General features: G+C 52.9%; 1 protein-coding gene across 2 annotated transcripts; it reads left to right on the forward strand.

Annotated features, from left to right (window-relative positions):
- Nucleotides 1-4,742: 4,742 nt before the first annotated feature.
- CCDC9 (coiled-coil domain containing 9) lies at nt 4,743-11,101 on the forward strand. 2 transcript variants are annotated; one of them, XM_058195169.1, is made up of 12 exons: nt 4,746-5,691; nt 5,798-5,953; nt 6,055-6,261; nt 6,350-6,433; nt 6,518-6,694; nt 6,853-7,046; nt 7,162-7,208; nt 7,343-7,466; nt 7,572-7,665; nt 8,483-8,855; nt 8,956-9,122; nt 10,675-11,101. In XM_058195169.1, the coding sequence occupies exons 1-12, from the start codon at nt 5,314-5,316 to the stop codon at nt 10,711-10,713; spliced, it is 2,040 nt and encodes a 679-aa protein (XP_058051152.1). In that variant the 5' UTR covers nt 4,746-5,313; the 3' UTR covers nt 10,714-11,101. The 2 variants fall into 2 exon arrangements, with proteins under 2 accessions (XP_058051153.1, XP_058051152.1); XM_058195170.1 differs by lacking the exon at nt 6,518-6,694 and having other exon boundaries at nt 4,743-5,691.
- The last annotated feature ends 8,630 nt before the right edge of the window (nt 11,102-19,731 follow it).

Below are 19,731 nucleotides of genomic sequence, written 5' to 3' on the forward strand. Positions count from 1 at the left end.
AGCCCGCAGACCCCGCCCGTCGTGACGTCACCGACCCCGCCCCCAGGCAAGTTCGGGCTTGTGCAAGAGCCGGGGATCCCCCCGCAGGAGGGGCGAGGTGCCCCTGCCCTGCCGTCTCTCCGGCTCAGCGCTCGTCTCCATCCGGGCGGGCAGGGCACCCCACCCAGCCCGCTATTCTGGCCAGCCCCGCCGCTGCGGCCTCGAAGGCACGAGCGCAGGGAGAGCGGGAGCCGGGCTCGCGAGGGTGCTCCGTGGTAGCGGCTCCGCATCGACCTGAGCTCGTGCCCCCAGTCTTTGGGGAAGAACTCGCCTATCTAGGGCCGATTGGCCCCTCCAACCCCGTTTCTTATGTGAAAGGGCAGACAAAGGCGAGCCCGGGTTTTCCTGCCCGGACAGCGGAACCATGAGCCGAGCGGAGGTTCCTGCAGAACCTTCAGACGGGAAACGCCGGGAGGCTGTCCGTAAGCGAGGGGGCAGGCCGGCCTCCGAGCCCGGGGACGCTTTTGCGGGCCCGCCGCCTTTGGTTTCCTTGTGAAGATGGGCAAAGGAGCAACCAGGCCTCCTCCGCAGGGGGAGGAGCAGAGGTTGTTTTAGCCGGGAGCCCCTTGGGAAAGGCACTGGGATTTAGTGGGCCTTTGGGGGGGATGCCCTACAGAGCCAGAGCCTCTTTGCCCCAGCTGGGCGCGGGTCCTGTTCTGGTCACTCTGCTAAGCCCTCAACTGGGCCGAAACAGGAGGCTCTTCTCCAGCCAAGGAGCGGGACCCGCCCGCACCTTCCGCCAGCACCGAGCAGTGCGCTGGGAAAGCGGTGAGGGGGCAGCGCGCTGGGAAAGCGGTGAGGGGGCAGCGCTTCCGCCTGTCGGCTGCAGGCCAGGCCCGTCGGGCCGCTTCCCTGGCCCGGGTTGGGCCTTAAGAGGCGTTGGGCACGGAGCACAGCTCAGGACAGGACACGGCTCGGCGCGGCCAAAGCGTTTGTTTATTCCGAGCTGCCGCGGGAGCGCCCAGGGGAGCACAGCAAAGGGTCGCGCGGCATCCAGGAACAAGCGGGCCATGCGCCGGGGCGGGGCTGCGCGCGCTCGCTCGCTCGCCTGCCCCCTCCCCCCAGCTGCTGCTCGCTTGTCCTCCGGTGGAGGGATCCCTCCGCCTGGCTGGCTGAACCCCACCGCCGCCGAGCCAACGAGCGCCGCGTCGCCGGGACGAGAGCCGGGCAGCAGCCAATGGCGACGCGAGGCGGAGGGTTGGTGGGAGCGCTTTGCTACTGTCTCTGTTGCGCTCTCCCTCTTCCCACCCACCCCCGCACTGACATCACTGTTTATTACTTCTTGGCGGGGGAAGGGGCTCGGCTGGCACATGCGCCGGGCTAGCCAGGACGAACGCCTCGCTTCGGCGGCTGCGGCGCAAGTGAATTTGCCCAGTGACAGCCTCCCTCCCTCCATGCCCACGCCGCCTCGCGATGAGGTCACCGCCGGGGACTGGGGGATGGTCCGGGAGAGGCAGTGCAGAGGCTACCCGGACGTCCCGCCGTGCCTTCTCGTTCGCCTCCAGCTGGCGGAGCGGAGGCCATAGCGCCAACACGCTGGCCGCGCTCTCCGCCTAAGGCGGCCGGAATTGGCCCTTTCAGCCCCGTCCGCTCAAAGGATGCAGGGCGGCTCGTTTTTGACTGGCCGAGAGCGGCGGCGAGGCCGGGAATCTCCCGGGGCCTTGAAGGCGGACACCTGGCAGTGGGAGCACAGCTCCGAACGTGCCACGATCCGATCTCGGACCCCGCAGGGGCAGCCATCGGGGGAGCGTCGTGGAGCAAGGGCGGAGGCGGCTGCCCCGAGAGGGATTCCCTGCGCTGGGCCACGCGCCCCCGCCGGGGCCGCTTGGTCGCTTTGTGTTCCTCCGCGGCGCCGGGCGCTTCCATTGGCCGTCGAGGACGATGCGCAGCCATTCAGTGGCCGGCAGCTGCCCGTTTCCACAGGACAGCGCCTGCCGACGCCCCACAACCCAGGCAACACGCCGCCTGGGGGTGCGGTCCCCCCCTCCTCCCAGCCGAGGGCGGGGCTGGCTGGCTCCGGTGTCCGAGGGGCGCTGGCAGCCGGCGGTCTAAGTGCCGCACCTTCGCGGGCCGGAGACAGTTCGGGCTACTCGCCTCGCTGCGTGGTTTTGGGGAGAAGTTGGGGCCCGGTAGGTGGCGGGCCCTCCAACTCAGCGGCAATTACAGCCGCGGGCCTCGGAGCGGCGCTCCCCGGTTCTGATGCCTGCCCTGCCGGCTAGGGAGAGAGCACCAGGGGCCAGACGGTGTTCCGGAGCCCTCTAGGCTGCGGAATCCCGGCTGCCCAGGCGCTGCACCCGCTCAGCGGCTAGGGCCCCAACATTCCGTTTGCAGTTCGCCAGCCCAACGCATTTCATGTGGGAGCCGCGCGCCCCGCCCCTCTTTTGCCTTCGCCGCCGGTGCAGCAACAGCAGAAGCGCGGCGGCGTTTGGTTCCCGCCCCTTCCAACCCTCTTCCACTCCACCGCCATAGCCAATCCGAGCTGACCATCCCAGCAGGAAAAGCAACTGCCATGGAAACAGCATCCGTGGCTGTTCCTCCGAGGAAGGCCGGCAGGTGGGCGGGCGAGCGAGGGTCTCAGGTCTCAGCCCCCTGGCCCAGCCAGGAAGAGGAGAGCTGGATGCTATCGGGCTGGGGCCCGAGTTACAGCTGCAACAGCCTCTGCCGGTTGAAGAGCCTCCTGTGGTTGCAGTCTTCCAAAAGTTACATCCTGAGCAGATCAGAGGGGATGGCAGCTCCTTGGGTCCTCTGCAGCCAGGCCATCCCCTTGAGCCACCCAGGCTATTGGGATTGCCTCCACCTTTGGTGTGAACTGGGGGGAGGAAGGGGCTGCCTGGAATGCAGCCAACAGTGGCCCCGCTTTAAAAGCACCCAATAAGGCTCAATGGAGTTGTGGTTGCAAGAGCACCCAGCCTCAGGGGATGGCAAAAAGGCCACCCGGTGTGAAAATAACCAGCCAAAAAGAGCAGGAATTAGGGACATAAATGCAGCTGGGGGAAGTCAGCAAGCCCAAGGCTGCTGGGAGGAGAGTGTGACTGGAGCATCAAGGATAGTCACAGCCTTGTTCCAAAGAAATGGGATGAAGTAGTTGCGTATGTAAGGAAGCCCTATGTACCTATGAACTGTAGAGGGTCCTCAGTGCTCTCTGAGGTTGCCAGATGTTTCAGTATGCAACTAAGGAATATTCATATTACCTAGTTAGTAAGCTCAGAGAGCACCGAGGACCCCACAGTTCAACCCTGAGCTATTGCCTTCCATGAGGATTTGTGAAATGTTTTACAATTACGATTAGGAGTAAGAAGCAACAGTGGCAGGCTTGTGGGCCATCTACTGAGAAATTAGACACCCAACCGATAGTGAAAACGGGAGATTACAGGTTTTTCAGTATCTGCTTGTGCAGATTAGAGACTGCAGTGCATTCAATTTGCATCCATTGACCAAGCCTACCTGCAGGTTGCTTATCAATGGTCCTGCATTGTCTTGGAAGTATGATGGGATCACTAAGACTCCATTCTAGTGGGGGTGGCATGGAATAAATGCTTACCAAATTTGCAGCTGATATGTAGCTAGGGAGATTGACCAAAATCTTTATATATATATATATATATGTGTGTGTGTGTGTGTGCGTGTTTTCTGAGGTTTTGCCTTCCATTAGCATTTATATATATATTATATATATATAATATTATATATATTATATAATTATATATATATTATATATATTTTATATTATATATATATTACATATATATATATATTACATATGTGTATATATTACATATATATATATATATATATATAAAACATATATACATACATATATATATATATATATACATATATATATATAGGTCTTTGGTTGTTCGGGTTTTCTCCCGTGTAAAATTGGAAGTGTCTTGGCGACGTTTCGACGAAGTCTCATTCGTCATCTTCAGGCTTCAGCTTCGTGCTTCTGGGAGCAATGTGTGATCGCAGCTGTTTCTTCCTTTTAACTGCTAGTGGGGGTTTGAACTGATTGGGTGGGAGCTTGGCTGTGCTCTGATTGGATGGGGGGGGTTTTGTGCTCTGATTGGATGGGGGTGTGTCCTGTGTTGGTGGGGGCTTGTTTGTGCTCAGTTTAGTCTGTGTTGCAGGGGGATTTGAGCTGGTGAGCTGCATAGCTGTTGTTTGGCTTTGTGGTCGTGCTACATCGACCACAAAGCACGAAGCTGAAGCCTGAAGATGACGAATGAGACTTCGTCGAAACGTCGCCAAGACACTTCCAATTTTACACGGGAGAAAACCCGAACAACCAAAGACCTATATACAAACACCCGTGAAAACCTCAGAAAACAAATATATATATATATACATATATTTGTTTTCTGAGTTTGCTCCCAGAAGCACGAAGCTGAAGCCTGAAGATGACGAATGAGACTTCGTCGAAACGTCGCCAAGACACTTCCAATTTTACGCGGGAGAAAACCCGAATAACCAAAGACCTATATACCTATATATATATATATATATATATACATATATATATATATATATATATATATATATATATATATATATATATATATATATATATATATATATATATATATATATAAAGAGAAACAACAGTTAAAATCCACACTTTGCTCACATAAGAACAAAGCCAAAGCCTGAAGATGATGAATGAGATCTCATCCAAACATTGCCTAAATACTTCCAATCTTACACGGGAAAAGACCCGAACATACCAAAACCTGCATATATATATATATCATTGAACATGTTATTGAAAACTGAGATTTCAATATCCTAAAGAGCATCTGGAATATTATGTGTCATTGCTGCACCTCCAAAAGGAAATAGTAGAGTTAGAGACAGTTCGGAGGATGATCCAATGTCAGAGTGAGTTCCCCAAGAGGAAAGGGTGCAACATTTGGGGAGTTTTAGTCTAGCAAGGAGATAAATGTGGGGGGGGAGGGACAACGACGAGACAGAAGGAGAGCTACAAAGGTATGCACGATGTAGGTCAAGTAAACAAGGATAGCATATTTTCACCCTCCCCAAATACTACACTTAAGAGGTTACGGAATGAACTAGAATCCTGGAAGACTCAGGAGAGAGAAAAATGATCTATAAAATACAAGGTATAAACTTTGGAACACCTCACTGACCATTAACCTTGATGGGCGACCGCAGCCGGCAGGTGAGGGCACATTAGACCGGCAGCCCCAGCGGGACGGGAACCTCCTGGGCAGGCCGTTCCTCGTAGAGACGGGCGCCGCTTCACCCGGCCGTCTGATGGGGGCGGCCGTCTACGGCGACGCCGAGACCTCCGACCAAGGGGTGGCGTTCGAGGGACGGCGCGGAACGCAGCAAGAACAGCCTCCTCCGGGAGGAAGCGGAAGCGGGTCCGGGGCGGGCAGGGGGGCGCGTGCAGGGCGCCCGGGCGCTTCGTGTCCTTCGGGTTCGGTGCTGAGGATGGTAGGCGGGGGCGGCCGGGGGGGGGCGCGGGGGGGGGGCGAGGCGGCGGGCGAGAGGCAGCCGTTCTCCCGCGGCTCTCCTTCCGTGCAATCCGCCTCGCTGGAGCTGCGGTCGCGGGAGGAGAAGGACGCCGAGCTGGACAAGCGCATCGAGGCGCTGCGGCGCAAGAACCAAGCGCTCATCCGGCGTTACCAGGTGGGCTCCGGGCGGGGGGAGTCCGGGCGGGAGGGGGCTCCGGCCGCGGGGAGTCCGGGCGGGGGTCTCGGCGGCCGGCTCAGCTCTTCTCCCTCGGCCCCCGCAGGAGATCGAGGAGGACCGGCGCAAGGCCGAGCGGGAGGGCGTCGCCGTGACCGGAGCGCGGAAGGCCCGCTCGGCGGAGGCAGCCGGCCAACCCGAGAGGCGCCGAGTGGAGCCGGAGGCCGCCAAGCTCGCGGGAAGGGTCCCGCCGGCGCCCGAGGTGAGGCGGGGCGGGACAGGACGGAGCGGAGGGAAGGCCGGGGCTGGCTGGGAGGGGAGCCGCCACCGGGCGAGCCTCACGCGCCCCGCTTGTCTCGCCAGGACCGGCGGCCGCTCGGGAGGAAGGCCGCCGCCGCCGCCAGGGGCGGGCGGGGAGAGCCGCAGCCCGGAGGCCGCCCCCCGCGAGCCGAGGCCGGCTGGGCAGGACCGGGCGCGGATGGAGACGGCGGCGGGCCGCGGGGGCGAGGCGAGCGAGGCCGGCGACCGCGGGGCCGAGCGGACATGGCTGGAGGCGATCGGCGCTCCCAGGTAAGGCGGAGGGGACCGGACGGGCCGCGGGGGGTAGGGTGGGGGGTATCCGGCGGCGGGGCGCTTGCAGGGATCTTTCCCCCCGCAGGAGTGGGAGGAGAGGCGGCGGCGGAACATCGAGCAGATGAACGAGGAGATGGAGAAGATCGCGGAGTACGAGCGCGGGCAGCGGGTGAGTGGGGCACCAGGGGTGGGGGAGCGAGGGTGGTGGGCGGCCCCAGGCTCAGCTCAGGCCCCGCTGCTCTCCCCTGGGCAGGACGGGCTGCAAGAGAAGAACCCAGTCCGAAACTTCCTGGACGACCCGCGGCGCAGTGGCGCCTTCTCCGAGGCCGGTCGGCAGGAGGGCAGCCGCCGCCATGTCCGGAACTGGGGGGGGTCCGACTTTGATAAGGTGAAGACGGGCCTGGAGCCAGACAAAGAGCCACCCTCGCTGGTGCGTTTGACAGCGGGTGTATTTATGTGGGGCAGTTGTTGGGGTCACTAATCCTCCTTGCTGGGCTAGTGCAAGAGATTCCCCCCCCTCCCCCCCCCAGCCTGTGGTGGTAGTCTGTGTGTGTGTGTGCCCTGGCCCCATCTGGCCTCTTCTGGCAGGGCCGGGGCAGTGGCCGGCGCAGGGGCCCTAAAACGACCTTGGATATGACACTTTCTATGACTGGCCGTGAACGGGCTGAGTACACTCGTTGGAAGCAGGAACGGGAGCAGATTGACCGGGATCGCTTAGCCCGGCACCGCCAGCCCACTGGGGAATGGCGCCGAGAATGGGATGCTGAGAAGACAGATCTCGGGTAGGTGCCCCAACTGCTGACCCTTTTTGGGCAGGGGACCAGCAGGGGGTTGCTGGAACAGCTTAGCTGCAGGAGTGGGAGGGTCTCCCTTACCTCTGGCTTCTCGTCTCTGCAGGCTGAAGGAAGGCAGCAAGCCTCGAGGCTCATTGGTTGACAAGGAGGGTAAGGAGGGAACACGAACTGTGGGTGCTTCCTCTTCGCTGGAGTGGGGACGGTGTCATGGGGCAGAGAGTGGGCATTTGACAAGCATCACCTCCCTTTGGGCCCCACTTGAGAGCCTCTGCCTTCTGTTTTAGAGCACTCCAAGCATCCTCCCAAACTGCCCACTTTTGGGGAGTTCACGGTTGGGCCACCTGGGGACCGGCACCGGAAGATTCGAGGCCATGGGCGCCGCCGAGGAAGTCCTCCCAAGTCCTACAGGTGAGCATGGGCTGAGAGGGTGGGAACTGCAGTGGAGGAGGGCCTTTCTGCTCGTCCTGCCCTGGTGCGTCGCTCTCTTGGCTCAGCATTGGCTTGTCTCTGCAGCATGCACGACAACCGGTGGGAAAAGGAGGAAGCAGACCGGACGCTGCCTGCATCTGCGGGGGAGGATAAGGCGAAGGCTGCCTCTGTGCTGCAGGTGGGAAGGTGTTCTGTCCCCCACCTCAGTCCGGGAGGCACGCAAACTGACTCAATTAGCCAGCAATTTAGTCCACGGCAGCTCTGGCAGCAAACCAGTGTTCGTCTGCCAAGTTTTTCTTATCTCGATACCAGCATCGCAGAGCTCGTTACCAGAGCAACCAGGAAGTCAGGAGCAAACAGCAATTCAGGCCAAATGCTCAGTCAGATAGTTCAGCTCAAGTGTTCTCCAGTCAGTTGATTTGTTCGTCACGAAGTAGTATAGCAGCCCCTCCTGCTTTTATACCTTGTGAGGTATGGCTCCGTGACTCAGCACTTTCTAGGCCTGCCCCACCCCTGCTTCTGTTGTTCCCGCCTCTCTTGTCTTCGAAACCTGGGATCTAACCAAGGCTGATTGTCCACAGCTGGGTCTGGAAGCGTTTCCTGGGGTGGGGGGAGATACAGGAGACAGAGGCCTCATCACCTTCTCCACCTGGCCTGCCTCTGGCTCCTGGAGCTGAGCCAGAGAGGCCGGCTCTGCAGAAGGGAGCCCTGATGGCCCTTCCCCCTCACTCTCTTGAGTCGCTTACTGGCAGGGGGCCAGGCCCGGGGTGGTGGTGGCCTGGAGCCACAACAGAAGGGCTGCATGTGGGCCCTGCAGCCAGTGTTTCTTACTGCTCCTGAAATCAGGTTGGGAGACCCAGGTGGGCCTCTGAGGAGCTCTCCCTGAGGCCAGGGTTAAAGAGGCCTTTTCCCTAGCCAACCGCGGTCCACAATTAAATCAAAAGTGGTTCTTAGATTCCCGTGATCCTTTTCTCTCCCACCCTGTGATCCCCCAGACAGAGCCACAAATAGCAGTGACAGAAGAGGATGAGGAAGAGGATGAGTGGGAGGATGTCAGCGAGGAAGAGGAGGAAGAAGAAGCTGAAGCCAACAGCAGCCAGGATTCTTCCTCGGAGGAAGATGGGCCTCGTCCCTCCTGCTCCCCCCTGCCTCCGAGGAAGCCCAGACAACAGCCCACCCTTCGGTCTGCTTCACTTCGAGAGGCTGCTACCATGGAGCGGACACCCATGACCCCCCTGGGGCCAGCAGAGGGATATGAGCCTGTGTCTGACTGGGGGGAAGAGATGGAGATGTGCTCTCCCCGGGCCAGCCACAGCAGCCAAAGCCCCTTAGCTGTGCCCAGGGAGGACCTGCCTGCTGGCATTGCTGGTACAGTCATCCTGAAGGTGGAGGGCTCCTCAGGCAACCCTGGAGAGGTGGGGGTATATTTTACTATGGGATGTTGCACAATGCTGTTCTCTTTCTGCAGGAATAGGTCCCCTGGTACCACTGGCAGTGCAGGGATCCCTTCCCATGGACTCCCCAGCAGGAGGGGCAGCTTCTGCTGCATCCAGAGCCCTGGAGGCAGAAATAAAAATGGATGCAGAAATGCCGGAGCCCAAAGAGGTGGCTTGCCAAGCGAGGTGGAAGAAGGGGGTGAGTAGACTCTGGCATTGTGTGCTCCTTTAGGGACTAGTTCTGGTCTGCCTCATTTCCCCCCTGAGCTCACTGGAGCTGGAGATCATGCATGTTTAGTCTCCCAACATTCCTGTTACTCACCCTGCCCAGGGAAGGAGCTCCAGTGCATCCCCCACCCCTGGTGGTTCGCTGCCTGCTGCTTTTGAGCCAGGCTTTTGTTTCAGAGTTTTGGTGGAATTATTTTAAGTAATAATGAAGGAAGGAACGAACGCCTGCCACAGTTCCTTCCCTGCTGAATCCACTGTAGCTGGAAGATTCTCTGGTAAAGGCCTTGAACCCACCTGCAGTTTGGGAAGCTGCAGCAGGGCTGCCTTAGGGCCCTGGCCAAGGGGGTCCCCTGCATCCTTTAAGCCTTGGAGAAGCATGTGCCTGCCTCATTTCTGTAGCTTTCTTAAAAATGCTTCTCTCTGTAAGGTTTCCTTGGGCTCCTCCTTTTACGCTGCAGGCATCTGTGATCCCTTGGTTACTTGAGGAGAGATTCTGCTTTGCCCCAGCGGGGTGTGTGTGTGTGTGAGAGAGAGAGAGGGAGAGGGGTTGTTTAGCCCTGTGCAGACCCTGAAGGGAGGCAACCATTGGCAGCATCATGGGTGGCCACCCGTTCAATGGGTTGAACTCCACCAAGGGGTGCAGAAGACAAAAGGATCAGCTATCACTTTGACGGCTGCAGGCTGAGGACCTCTGTTCTCATGAGTGGCTGCAAAAGGGCAGCTGTCGGTCTGGTCCTAAGTAAATGGCAGGTGGACCTTGATTTGGGGAAGGAAGGAGGGGAAATGAATGGCAGCCCCTCCTGCCCCACCCCCTACAAAAATCTTTGCTTCACTGGAGGGACTGTATGCTCCATTAGGTTAAAATTTCAAGGAACGCACTACTGCCATTGTCAATGGATAAGTTGTTTAATTTAATAGCAGAATCATCAGGCATACATTGCATTAATGTGTTTGCGATATTTAAAATTATTGATGTGCTGATATCCAGAAATCAAAATAAGAGTTATACTTGGGATTTTAACTTAAGGTTTAAAATATACATTTTATTGTTATTTTGGGGCATTTTTTGCTGCTCTTCAGCCTGAAAGGCCATCAGAACAATAAATAGTTCATAACAGGGCAGTTTTTGCCCATCTAAGAAGCTGGAAAGAAGAAGAAGAAAATGAGTAAATGAACAATTTCAGTTCAAAAACTGAGAGTTTCTCCAAAAGCATTAGGCTGAGTTCAAAGACCCTGCTTAACCAACTTGGCTTGAAATTTAACAGCCCATTTGCAGCATATGCTTATTTTGCTTAATTTTAAGTTTTGTGACTTGGCATGTTGTTCCAATAGAGTTAGCTTAGTTAGTCTGTGGCTCTGTGTAACGCACAAGTATCAAAGGTTAGTTAATTTGGTCATCAGCCGAAGAGGGTTGCTTGGTCTCAGAGAATCTCAGGATCCCCTTTTAACAGGCCTTTGCCTGTGGCCAGCCACCTTCCAGTTGATGTTTCATGCTTGGTGACTTTTTCTCTCCTGCCCACCAGGAGCACTTGGAGATTGAGGCACCAGAGGCTGCACCCTGATGGCCCTTTTCCAGGGCTGGTTGGAATGCAACTGGCAGCCTGCCGAGAACTTGAGCCAGACCATCAGAGCTGTGGGTACAGTTGTGACACGCACATGCGTTCTGCATGTTTGTGCCACTCTTGAACACTCTCCAGAGTTTGGACTAAGCCAGCCGTCTGCCCCCCATCACCCGTTAGTGCTCTTAACACACAAATCATGGACAAGTGGGACCTGCAGCTCTGCTCCCAAACCTTCTGCAATCTTCCTTGGATGGGAAAAGTAGTGTCTTCTTTCCAGCCCAGTCCTTTGTGTAGGAGGAGTGACCTGGGCCCTGGGAGAGTGTGAGGCCCTTCCTGTCATGGGCGTCTCCATTATTATGTACGAAGTAAATAATTTCTTGACCATAAAGCTTGCGTGTGTCTTGTCTTCCTGCTTGCCCCATGGTCCTCTCAGAAGTGCAAGTGGGGAGAGAAGAGAGACCTTGTGGACATGTCTCAGGAACGGAGGGCAGAGGATCATTGCTGGAGTGGAAGCGATAAAAGCTTGAATCATTTCTTGAAAGGGAGGAAGGTCAGCAGGGGTGAAATGCTCCCAGCTCGGACTGAATTGGCCTATCCAGTAGGGGTGGCGGCGGGTGGTTCAGAGAACTGGTAGCAAAAATCACTGCCCCCCACCCCCACCCCGCCCATGCCCAGCTGAGCCGTGTGATTGTCAAGAGCCTTTTTTTTTAGTTTTAAAAGCATTTTTTTCTTCGGCCGAAAAAATGCTTTTAAAAGTTTTTTAAAAAGCCTCTGATGATTGTGCAGCTCAGCTGGGATTGTCAAAGCATTTTTCAAAGCATTTTTTCTACAAGCTCTTCGGCCGAAGAGGCCGTAAAAAAATGCTTTGAAAGGGTTCTGGCGATCAGGCAACTCACCTGGGATCGTCAGAATCCTTTCAAAGCATTTTTTCGGCCGAAGAGCTTGTAGAAAAAATGCTTTTAAAAGTAAAAAAACGAACTTGGCAACACCCACCCAGTCACATTAAACCCCCCCCCCCGTCATTCCCCCTTCCTGATTTCCCATTACGTACACATAGCTTTATTGCCCTTCCATCCCCACCCCCCTTCCAGCCTTTGATGGCAGGATGCCTGTGAGGTGCCAAGCTGAACCAGGCAGAACTGACGATGTATGTCAGATGTGATGTTGTGCACAAAGGATCAGGATCCTATGTTAAGTTGCAATTCAGAAGATTTATATTACTGTAACTTAGCCACCAGAATCTAGTTCAGTACTAAATTGGCACCAGAAAAGGGTCAGTGGAATTCAGAAGGCTTGTACTTGGACCATTTATGAAATTGTAATAACGCTAAGCTGATGATGTGCTGCCCCCTCCTCAACTGTTTGTTCTTCTACATGCAACCACTAAACGGTGTGGGAGAACCTGGCTCAGGTGGAAATAAGCACATTCCCATTTATTACTTCTATAGCTAAAACTAAGAAAGCTGGATTAAAGCAATAGAGAAACTGGGTATGAGCATAAGTAACCTCAAAGCGTGGAGGTTGTTGACTGCTTGAATAATGATCCAACTTGCTCTGGAGTTTATGCCAATGTGACTGCAAATTAAACAACAGATAGCTTCTTAAGAATGGCAACTCGGATCAAAGGCCACCAAAACACGATTAAGATCAACATAAATGAAGATTGAACAATGTAAGTGTCTGCGGAGGTTTTCTTATCATTGAGGTCATGACTGCCCCAAAGGTGCTTTTCAACAGAGAACTGGACTTTCTTGGTCTTGAAAACCAAGAAAGTCTATTTGTCTTTTGAAAAGCTCCCCATTTATTATGGAAGAATGGAGAGGCTGTAAGGAAGACTCCTCCGTGGAAGGCTGCTGGCTTGGATGACATCTTTATTGAACAGATAAAGCAATTTGGACTGAAAGTGAGATGGTGGCTAATAGAAATGCTTGGAACAATGTAAGATTCCTGGTGTCTGGGGAAAGACTACAGTTGGAGCAGTTTTAAAACCAGGTAAAGAGGCCAATCTCCCTAAGAACTACAGCCCAATTTCTTTCTTGTGCCATATCTACAAAATTGCCTCACTGTAGCTGTAGAACCCTTTCTCATACAGCAGCAAGTTGGATTTTGCCCCGAAAAAAGTTGCCCTGCACAGATCCTTAATTTAACCCTGTATTTTGAAGGGCAACTATGAAGCTGCCTGTTATATGGAAAGGGATGTTATTGGAGCATTGCTACAACCCTAAACATTTAGGGACCATTCTAGAATTTTGGATTTTGGAATCCCGAGAGGTGGCATGCGGCTAAAAAGAGCCTTTGGGGATTTTTAAATAGGGAATTTTTAAGGGTAGGGAGGGTAAGGGCGGGTGTTGGGGGAAACCCGTCGGGGAGGGTATGTCCAGTCCCAGCGCACGCTCACGGCATTACTTTAGTTGGTCCGAAGACAGGGAGGGAGGGGAGTGTTCAGAGCAGAGAGTGTCATTCCATCTGTACGGTAAGTGGGAGAGGCAGATATGGCGGAGGCAAGGGGCCGTATCGTTCTTCGGGAGCACGTGTTGGATGTTTAAAGGCGATCACGTGCTCCGGCCCCTCAGTCCTTACTCGTTCCCCGGATGGTCAGGATCCTCAGAGCTTGGGTCTGAGGCTGATGCTTTGCAATGCCCGGTCCGTGGTTGATAAGGCTCCCCTGATTTGTGATCTTATTCAGAGGGAGTCTGCGGACTTTACGGGCATTACGGAGACCTGGTTGGGCACAGAGGGGGGTGTACCCTTGGTTGAACTGTGCCCTCCGGATTCCGCGCATTCCATCAGCCAAGGGCCCAAGGTAGGGGTGGGGGGGGTGGCGGTTGTCATTAAAGAGAGTGGAGCCGAGGGAGTCCACTGTGCCTCAGATAGCTGGTTGTGAATCCCTCCTTGTGAAGTGGGGCCATCGGAATCAGATGGGTCTGTTGATCACGGACCTGGCTCCTTGCTGCGTGACTACAGCCCTACCTGAGCTACTAGAGGTGCTGGCTGGGGTGGCGGTTGAGACTCCCAGACTTTTGGTCTTGGGGGATTTCAACTTGCCATCGGCCGGCTTGTCATCAACGGTGGTTCAGGAGTTCCAGGCCTCCATGACGGCCTTGGACCTGATTCAAGTAACTGATGGCCCTACACACATTGGGGGAGGCGCACTAGACTTGATTTTTATCTCAGGTCAGTGGGTTAATGATCTGGAATTAGGAGATATAGTGACGGAACCGGTGTCATGGTCAGATCATTTTCTCCTTCGCCTAGACTTTCGGACCGCCACCCACCACCGCAGGGAGATGGAGCCAATGCGTTGGTTCCGTCCCAGGCACCTGATGGACCTGGAGAGGTTCCGGACAGAGCTTGGGCCGTTTCCTGAGGATCTGGCCCACGGCACGACTGAAGAACTAGTTGCGGCCTGGGAACGGGCCGTGGCTGGGGCTTTGGACCGTGTCGTGCCTTTGCGGCCTCTGACCCGGCGTAGATCTCAATTGGCTCCCTGGTTTTCCGAGGAGCTGAGAGAGATGAAACGCCGGAGAAGACGCCTAGAGAGCACTTGGAGGTCTAGCCCTTCCGAGGCTGATCGGACACTAGTGAGGTCTTTTACTAAGACCTACCTAGTGGCAATGAGGGAGGCGAAACGTTCTTACGTTTCCACCCTCATTGCATCGGCAGATAACCGCCCGGCCGCCTTGTTTCGGGTGACCCGTTCCCTCCTTCATCAGGAGGTTGACCCTTTGCAAGGACGTGCTGAGGAGTTTAACGGTTATCTATACGATAAAATCGTTCAGCTTCAGGATAGTTTGGACCAAGATTGCGATGATCCAGCCGAGATGACGGAGACGCGTCTTGTTGAGGTTATTTGGGATGAGTTTGATTCTGTGGCTCTCGAGGACGTGGACAGATTGCTGGGGAGGTTACATGCAACTACATGTTTACTGGATCCGTGCCCTTCCTGGTTAGTGCTGGCTGCTCAGGAAGTGACACGAGGCTGGCTCCAGGGGATTATAAATGCTTCTTTGTTGGAAGGGGTTTTCCCCGCCGCCTTGAAAGAGGCGGTGGTGAGACCCCTCCTTAAGAAGCCTTCCCTGGACCCAGCTATTTTGGGGAATTACCGGCCAGTCTCCAACCTTCGCTTTGTGGCGAAGGTTGTAGAAATGGTTGCATGGCAGCTCCTCGGCACCTGGATGAAGCTGTCTATCTAGACCCGTTCCAGTCCGGCTTCCGACCCGGTTATAGCACGGAGACGGCTTTGGTCGCGTTGGTGGATGACCTCTGGAGGGCCAGGGATAGGGGTTGCTCCTCTGCCTTGGTCCTATTAGATCTCTCAGCGGCTTTTGATACCATCGACCATGGTATTCTGCTGCGCTGGTTGGAGGGATTGGGAGTGGGAGGCACCGTTTATCGGTGGTTCTCCTCCTATCTCTCTGAACGGTCGCAGACGGTGTTGACAGGGGGGCAGAGGTCGTCCGCGAGGCGCCTCACTTGTGGGGTGCCTCAGGGGTCGATTCTCTCGTCTACCCTGTTCAACATCTATATGAAGCCGCTGGGCGAGGTCATCAGTGGTTTTGGGGTGAGTTATCATCTGTACGCTGACGATACTCAGCTGTACTTTTCCACCCCGGACCTGGACCCGCAGCTGACTGTTGGGGGCGAGTTAGTGGCCCCAAAGGAGGTGGTTCGCAACTTGGGCGTCCTCTTGGATGGACAGCTGTCCTTTGATGAACATCTGGCGGCCGTCTCCAGGAGGGCCTTTTACCAAGTTCGCTTGGTCCGCCAGTTGCGTCTCTTCCTTGACCGGGATGCCATCTCGGTTGGATTATTGCAATGCTCTCTACATGGGGCTGCCCTTGAGGTGCACCCAGAGGCTACAGTTAGTCCAGAACGCGGCTGCGTGAGTAGTAACGGGAGCCGCTCGTGGCTCCCGTGTAACATCACTGCTCCGCAGTCTGCACTGGCTTCCTGTGGTTTTTCGGGTGCGCTTCAAGATTTTGGTTACCACCTTTAAAGCGCTCCATGGCTTAGGACCTGGGTACTTACGAGACCGCCTGTTGTTACCTTATGCCTCCCACCGACCGGTACGCTCTCACAGAGAGGGTCTCCTCAGGGTGCCGTCCGCCAAACGATGTCGGCTGGCGGCCCCCAGGAGTAGGGCCTTCTCTGTTGGAGCAGCGACGCTCTGGAATGAACTTCCCCCTGGCCTACGCCAAGTGCCTGATCTTCGGACCTTTCGCCGTGAGCTAAAAACATACTTATTTATTCAAGCTGGACTGGCATAATGGTTTTTTAACATTTTAATTGGATTTTATTGTTGTGGGGTTTTAAATTTTTTAAATTTTAAATTTAAATTTTTATACATTGGCCTTTTTGTAATATGCTTTATTTTAAATTTTGATTTTAATTGTATATATATTGTGTGTTATTTAGGCTGTACACTGCCCTGAGTCCTTCGGGAGAAGGGCGGTATAAAAATTTGATAAATAAATAAAAATAAAATAAAAATAGATAGGACATATCAGCAGACTACTAACATTAAACTGAAGGTGGCAGGGGTGAAATCCAGCAGGTTCTGACAGGTTCTGGAGAACTGGTAGTGGAAATTTTGAGTAGTCTGGAGAACCGGCAAATGCTGCTTCTGGCTGGCCCCAGAGTGGGGTGGGAATGGGGATTTTGCAGTATCCTTCCCCTGCCAAGCCCACCAAGCCACACCACACCCACCAAATGGTTGTAAAAATTGGATTTCACCACTGGAAGGTGGGTGGATAAAATAACAGCCTCAGGAAATTAACAAGGTCCATCTGGATTGCCAAACCAGGGGGTCCTTAAGACAACAACTCTAACTCTTTGCTACTCAGAGTTTACTAACTCTTTGCTGTTTATGTCCCACCACAAGCCTGTGTAAACAAGGCATTACGAACTCTAGTTGACCAAATCATGGAGGCTGAAGCCAAACACCCTGATTCACTGGCCATTGTTTTGGGAGATCTAAACAAGGCAAACTTAAGGAAAGAGCTACCAAAATACTTTCAGCATGTCAATTGTCCCACCAGAGGCAAGAATACTCTAGACCATTGCTACACAACACTAAAAGATGCCTATCGGTCTTTACCACGTGCAGCTGTAGGACACTCTGATCATTGCATGATTCACCTTGTACCTGCTTACAGGCAAAGACTTAAAGCCACAAAACCAATAATTAAATCAGTGAAGACCTGGACGGAGGAATCAAAATTAAAGCTACAGGCATGTTTTGACTGCACTGATTGGAATATTTTTAAAGATACCTCTGCAGACCTGGATGAACTCACAGATACTGTAACATCATATGTCAGCTTCTGTGAAGACCTATGTGTACCTACAAGGAACTTGCGAATACACAGTAACAACAAACCTTGGTTTACACCTAAACTTAAGCAGCTACGACATTCCAAAGAGGAAGCCTACAGAAAAGGTGATAAAATGCTGTACAATCAGGCCAGAAATGCACTAACAAGGGAGATCAGAGCAGCAAAAAGAAGCTACTCTGAAAAGCTAAAGAATCAGTTTTCAGCAAATGAACCAGCAAACATGTGGAAAACTCTTAAAAATATCACCGGCTATGGCAAACCTCCTTCCCAGGCTGAAGGTAATCAACAACTGGCAGATGACCTGAATGAGTTTTACTGCAGGTTTGAAAGGAAACTACAGCCACCTATCTCCACAACCCCCATCTCAGACACACCAACAACAGCCAAGCCTCCTACAACTGACCCCATTTCATTGGGTTCACAACCCCTAGTGATCACAGAAAAGGAAGTGCAGGACCTATTTCACAGACAAAAGCCAGGAAAAGCTCCAGGCCCAGACAAGATAACTCCTTCTTGCTTAAAAGTCTGTGCTGACCAATTGGCCCCCATCTTCACCCATATTTTCAATAAATCACTAGAGATGTGTTATGTTCCTTCTTGCTTCAAACGCTCTACCATCATCCCAGTGCCAAGAAGCCCACCATCAAGGAACTGAATGACTACAGACCAGTTGCTTTAACATCTGTAGTCATGAAAACCTTTGAAAGGCTAGTGCTTTCCTACCTGAAAACCATCACGGATCCGCTGTTAGACCCCTTGCAATTTGCATACCGAGCAAATAGAACAACAGATGATGCTGTTAATATGGCTCTGCACTACATCCTACAACATCTTGAGTCTCCAAAGACCTATGCAAGGGTCCTTTTTGTAGACTTTAGTTCAGCATTCAAAACCATCATTCCAGACATTCTTCTAACTAAGCTAAACCAGCTACAGGTACCGGAACAGACTTGTAAGTGGATCACAAGCTTCCTAAAAAACAGGAAGCAGCAGGTGAAGCTAAGCAAGATCACATCAAATACCTGTACAATTAGCACAGGGGCCCCCCAAGGCTGTGTGCTCTCCCCACTTCTCTCTGTATACCAATGACTGCATCTCCAATGATCCATCTGTTAAGCTACTGAAGTTCGCAGATGACACAACAGTGATTGGTCTCATTCGAGACAATGACGAATCCGCATATAGACGAGAGGTCGAACGACTAGCCTTGTGGTGCAACCAAAACAATCTGGAACTGAACACACTCAAAACCGTAGAAATGGTGGTAGACTTTAGGAGAAACCCTTCCATACTTCCACCTCTCACAATACTTGACAACACAGTATCAACAGTAGAAACCTTCAAATTTCTAGGTTCTATCATATCGCAAGATCTCAAATGGACAGCTAATATCAAAAACATCATTAAAAAAGGACAACAAAGAATGTTCTTTCTGCGCCAACTCAGTAAGCTCAAACTGCCCAAGGAGCTGCTGATCCAGTTCTACAGAGGAATTATTGAGTCTGTCATTTGCACCTCTATAACTGTCTGGTTCGGTTCTGCAACCCAACAAGAAAAACACAGACTTCAGAGGATAATTAGAACTGCAGAAAAAATAATTGCTACCAACCTGCCTTCCATTGAGGACCTGTATACTGCACGAATCAAGAAGAGGGCCGTGAAAATATTTACAGATCCCTCACATCCTGGACATAAACTGTTTCAACTCCTACCCTCAAAACGACGCTATAGAGCACTGCACACCAGAACAGTTTTTTCCCGAAGGCCATCACTCTGCTAAACAAATAATTCCATCAACACTGTCAGACTATTTACTGAATCTGCACTACTATTAATCGTTTCATAGTTCCCATCACCAATCTCTTTCCACTTATGACTGTATGACTATAACTTGTTGCTGGCAATCCTTATGATTTATATTGATATATTGACCATCAATTGTGTTGTAAATGTCGTACCTTGATGAACGTATCTTTTCTTTTATGTACACTGAGAGCATATGCACCAAGACAAATTCCTTGTGTGTCCAATCACACTTGGCCAATAAAATTCTATTCTATTCTATTCTATTCTATTCTATTCTATTCTATTCTATTCTATTCTATTCTATTCTATTCTATTCTCAGCAGGCGAATGTGCCTGCCCATTTTAATGCTGTGAAAGTAGATGGTGCTCTGAATGAAGCTAGCAGAATTATTACCAGATGCCTTAAACCTACCCTTCTAGATCTGCCACCTAGCCAGCATTGCCCTGCCTGCTGCTTGCAGAGAAGCAGCAGCAAACAGAGAGGCTCAAAACATCAATATTTAGACAGACAACACCCTTTCTATGGCCTGCAACCAGCTCAGCTGAGACTAAAATCTAGGAGAAGCTTCCTTAGGTCGATGGAAGACTTCAAAGAACTTAAAAGCAGTGAGGATGGATGGAAAGGTACAAAGAACCAACACATGATGGAGCTGACATCTGGGTCTGGTGAAAGTGGAAAAGATGAAAATTGTTGAAGAGACTGCATGGGTACAAGACGATCCAGAGGCACTCTGAACAAGATTTTGGTGACATGCAGACAACATATATGTACTGTGTACCTGTCTTTTGTGCCCTCACCAGTGCACACTCGAGGACCTCAGGCAGTGCAACAGAACACAATGTTGCTAGTTCCTGGGCAGGATCTGTTTAACTTGTA

The sequence above is a fragment of the Ahaetulla prasina genome, chromosome 10 (genome assembly GCF_028640845.1).
Source record: "Ahaetulla prasina isolate Xishuangbanna chromosome 10, ASM2864084v1, whole genome shotgun sequence".
Taxonomy (NCBI): Eukaryota; Metazoa; Chordata; class Lepidosauria; order Squamata; family Colubridae; genus Ahaetulla; species Ahaetulla prasina.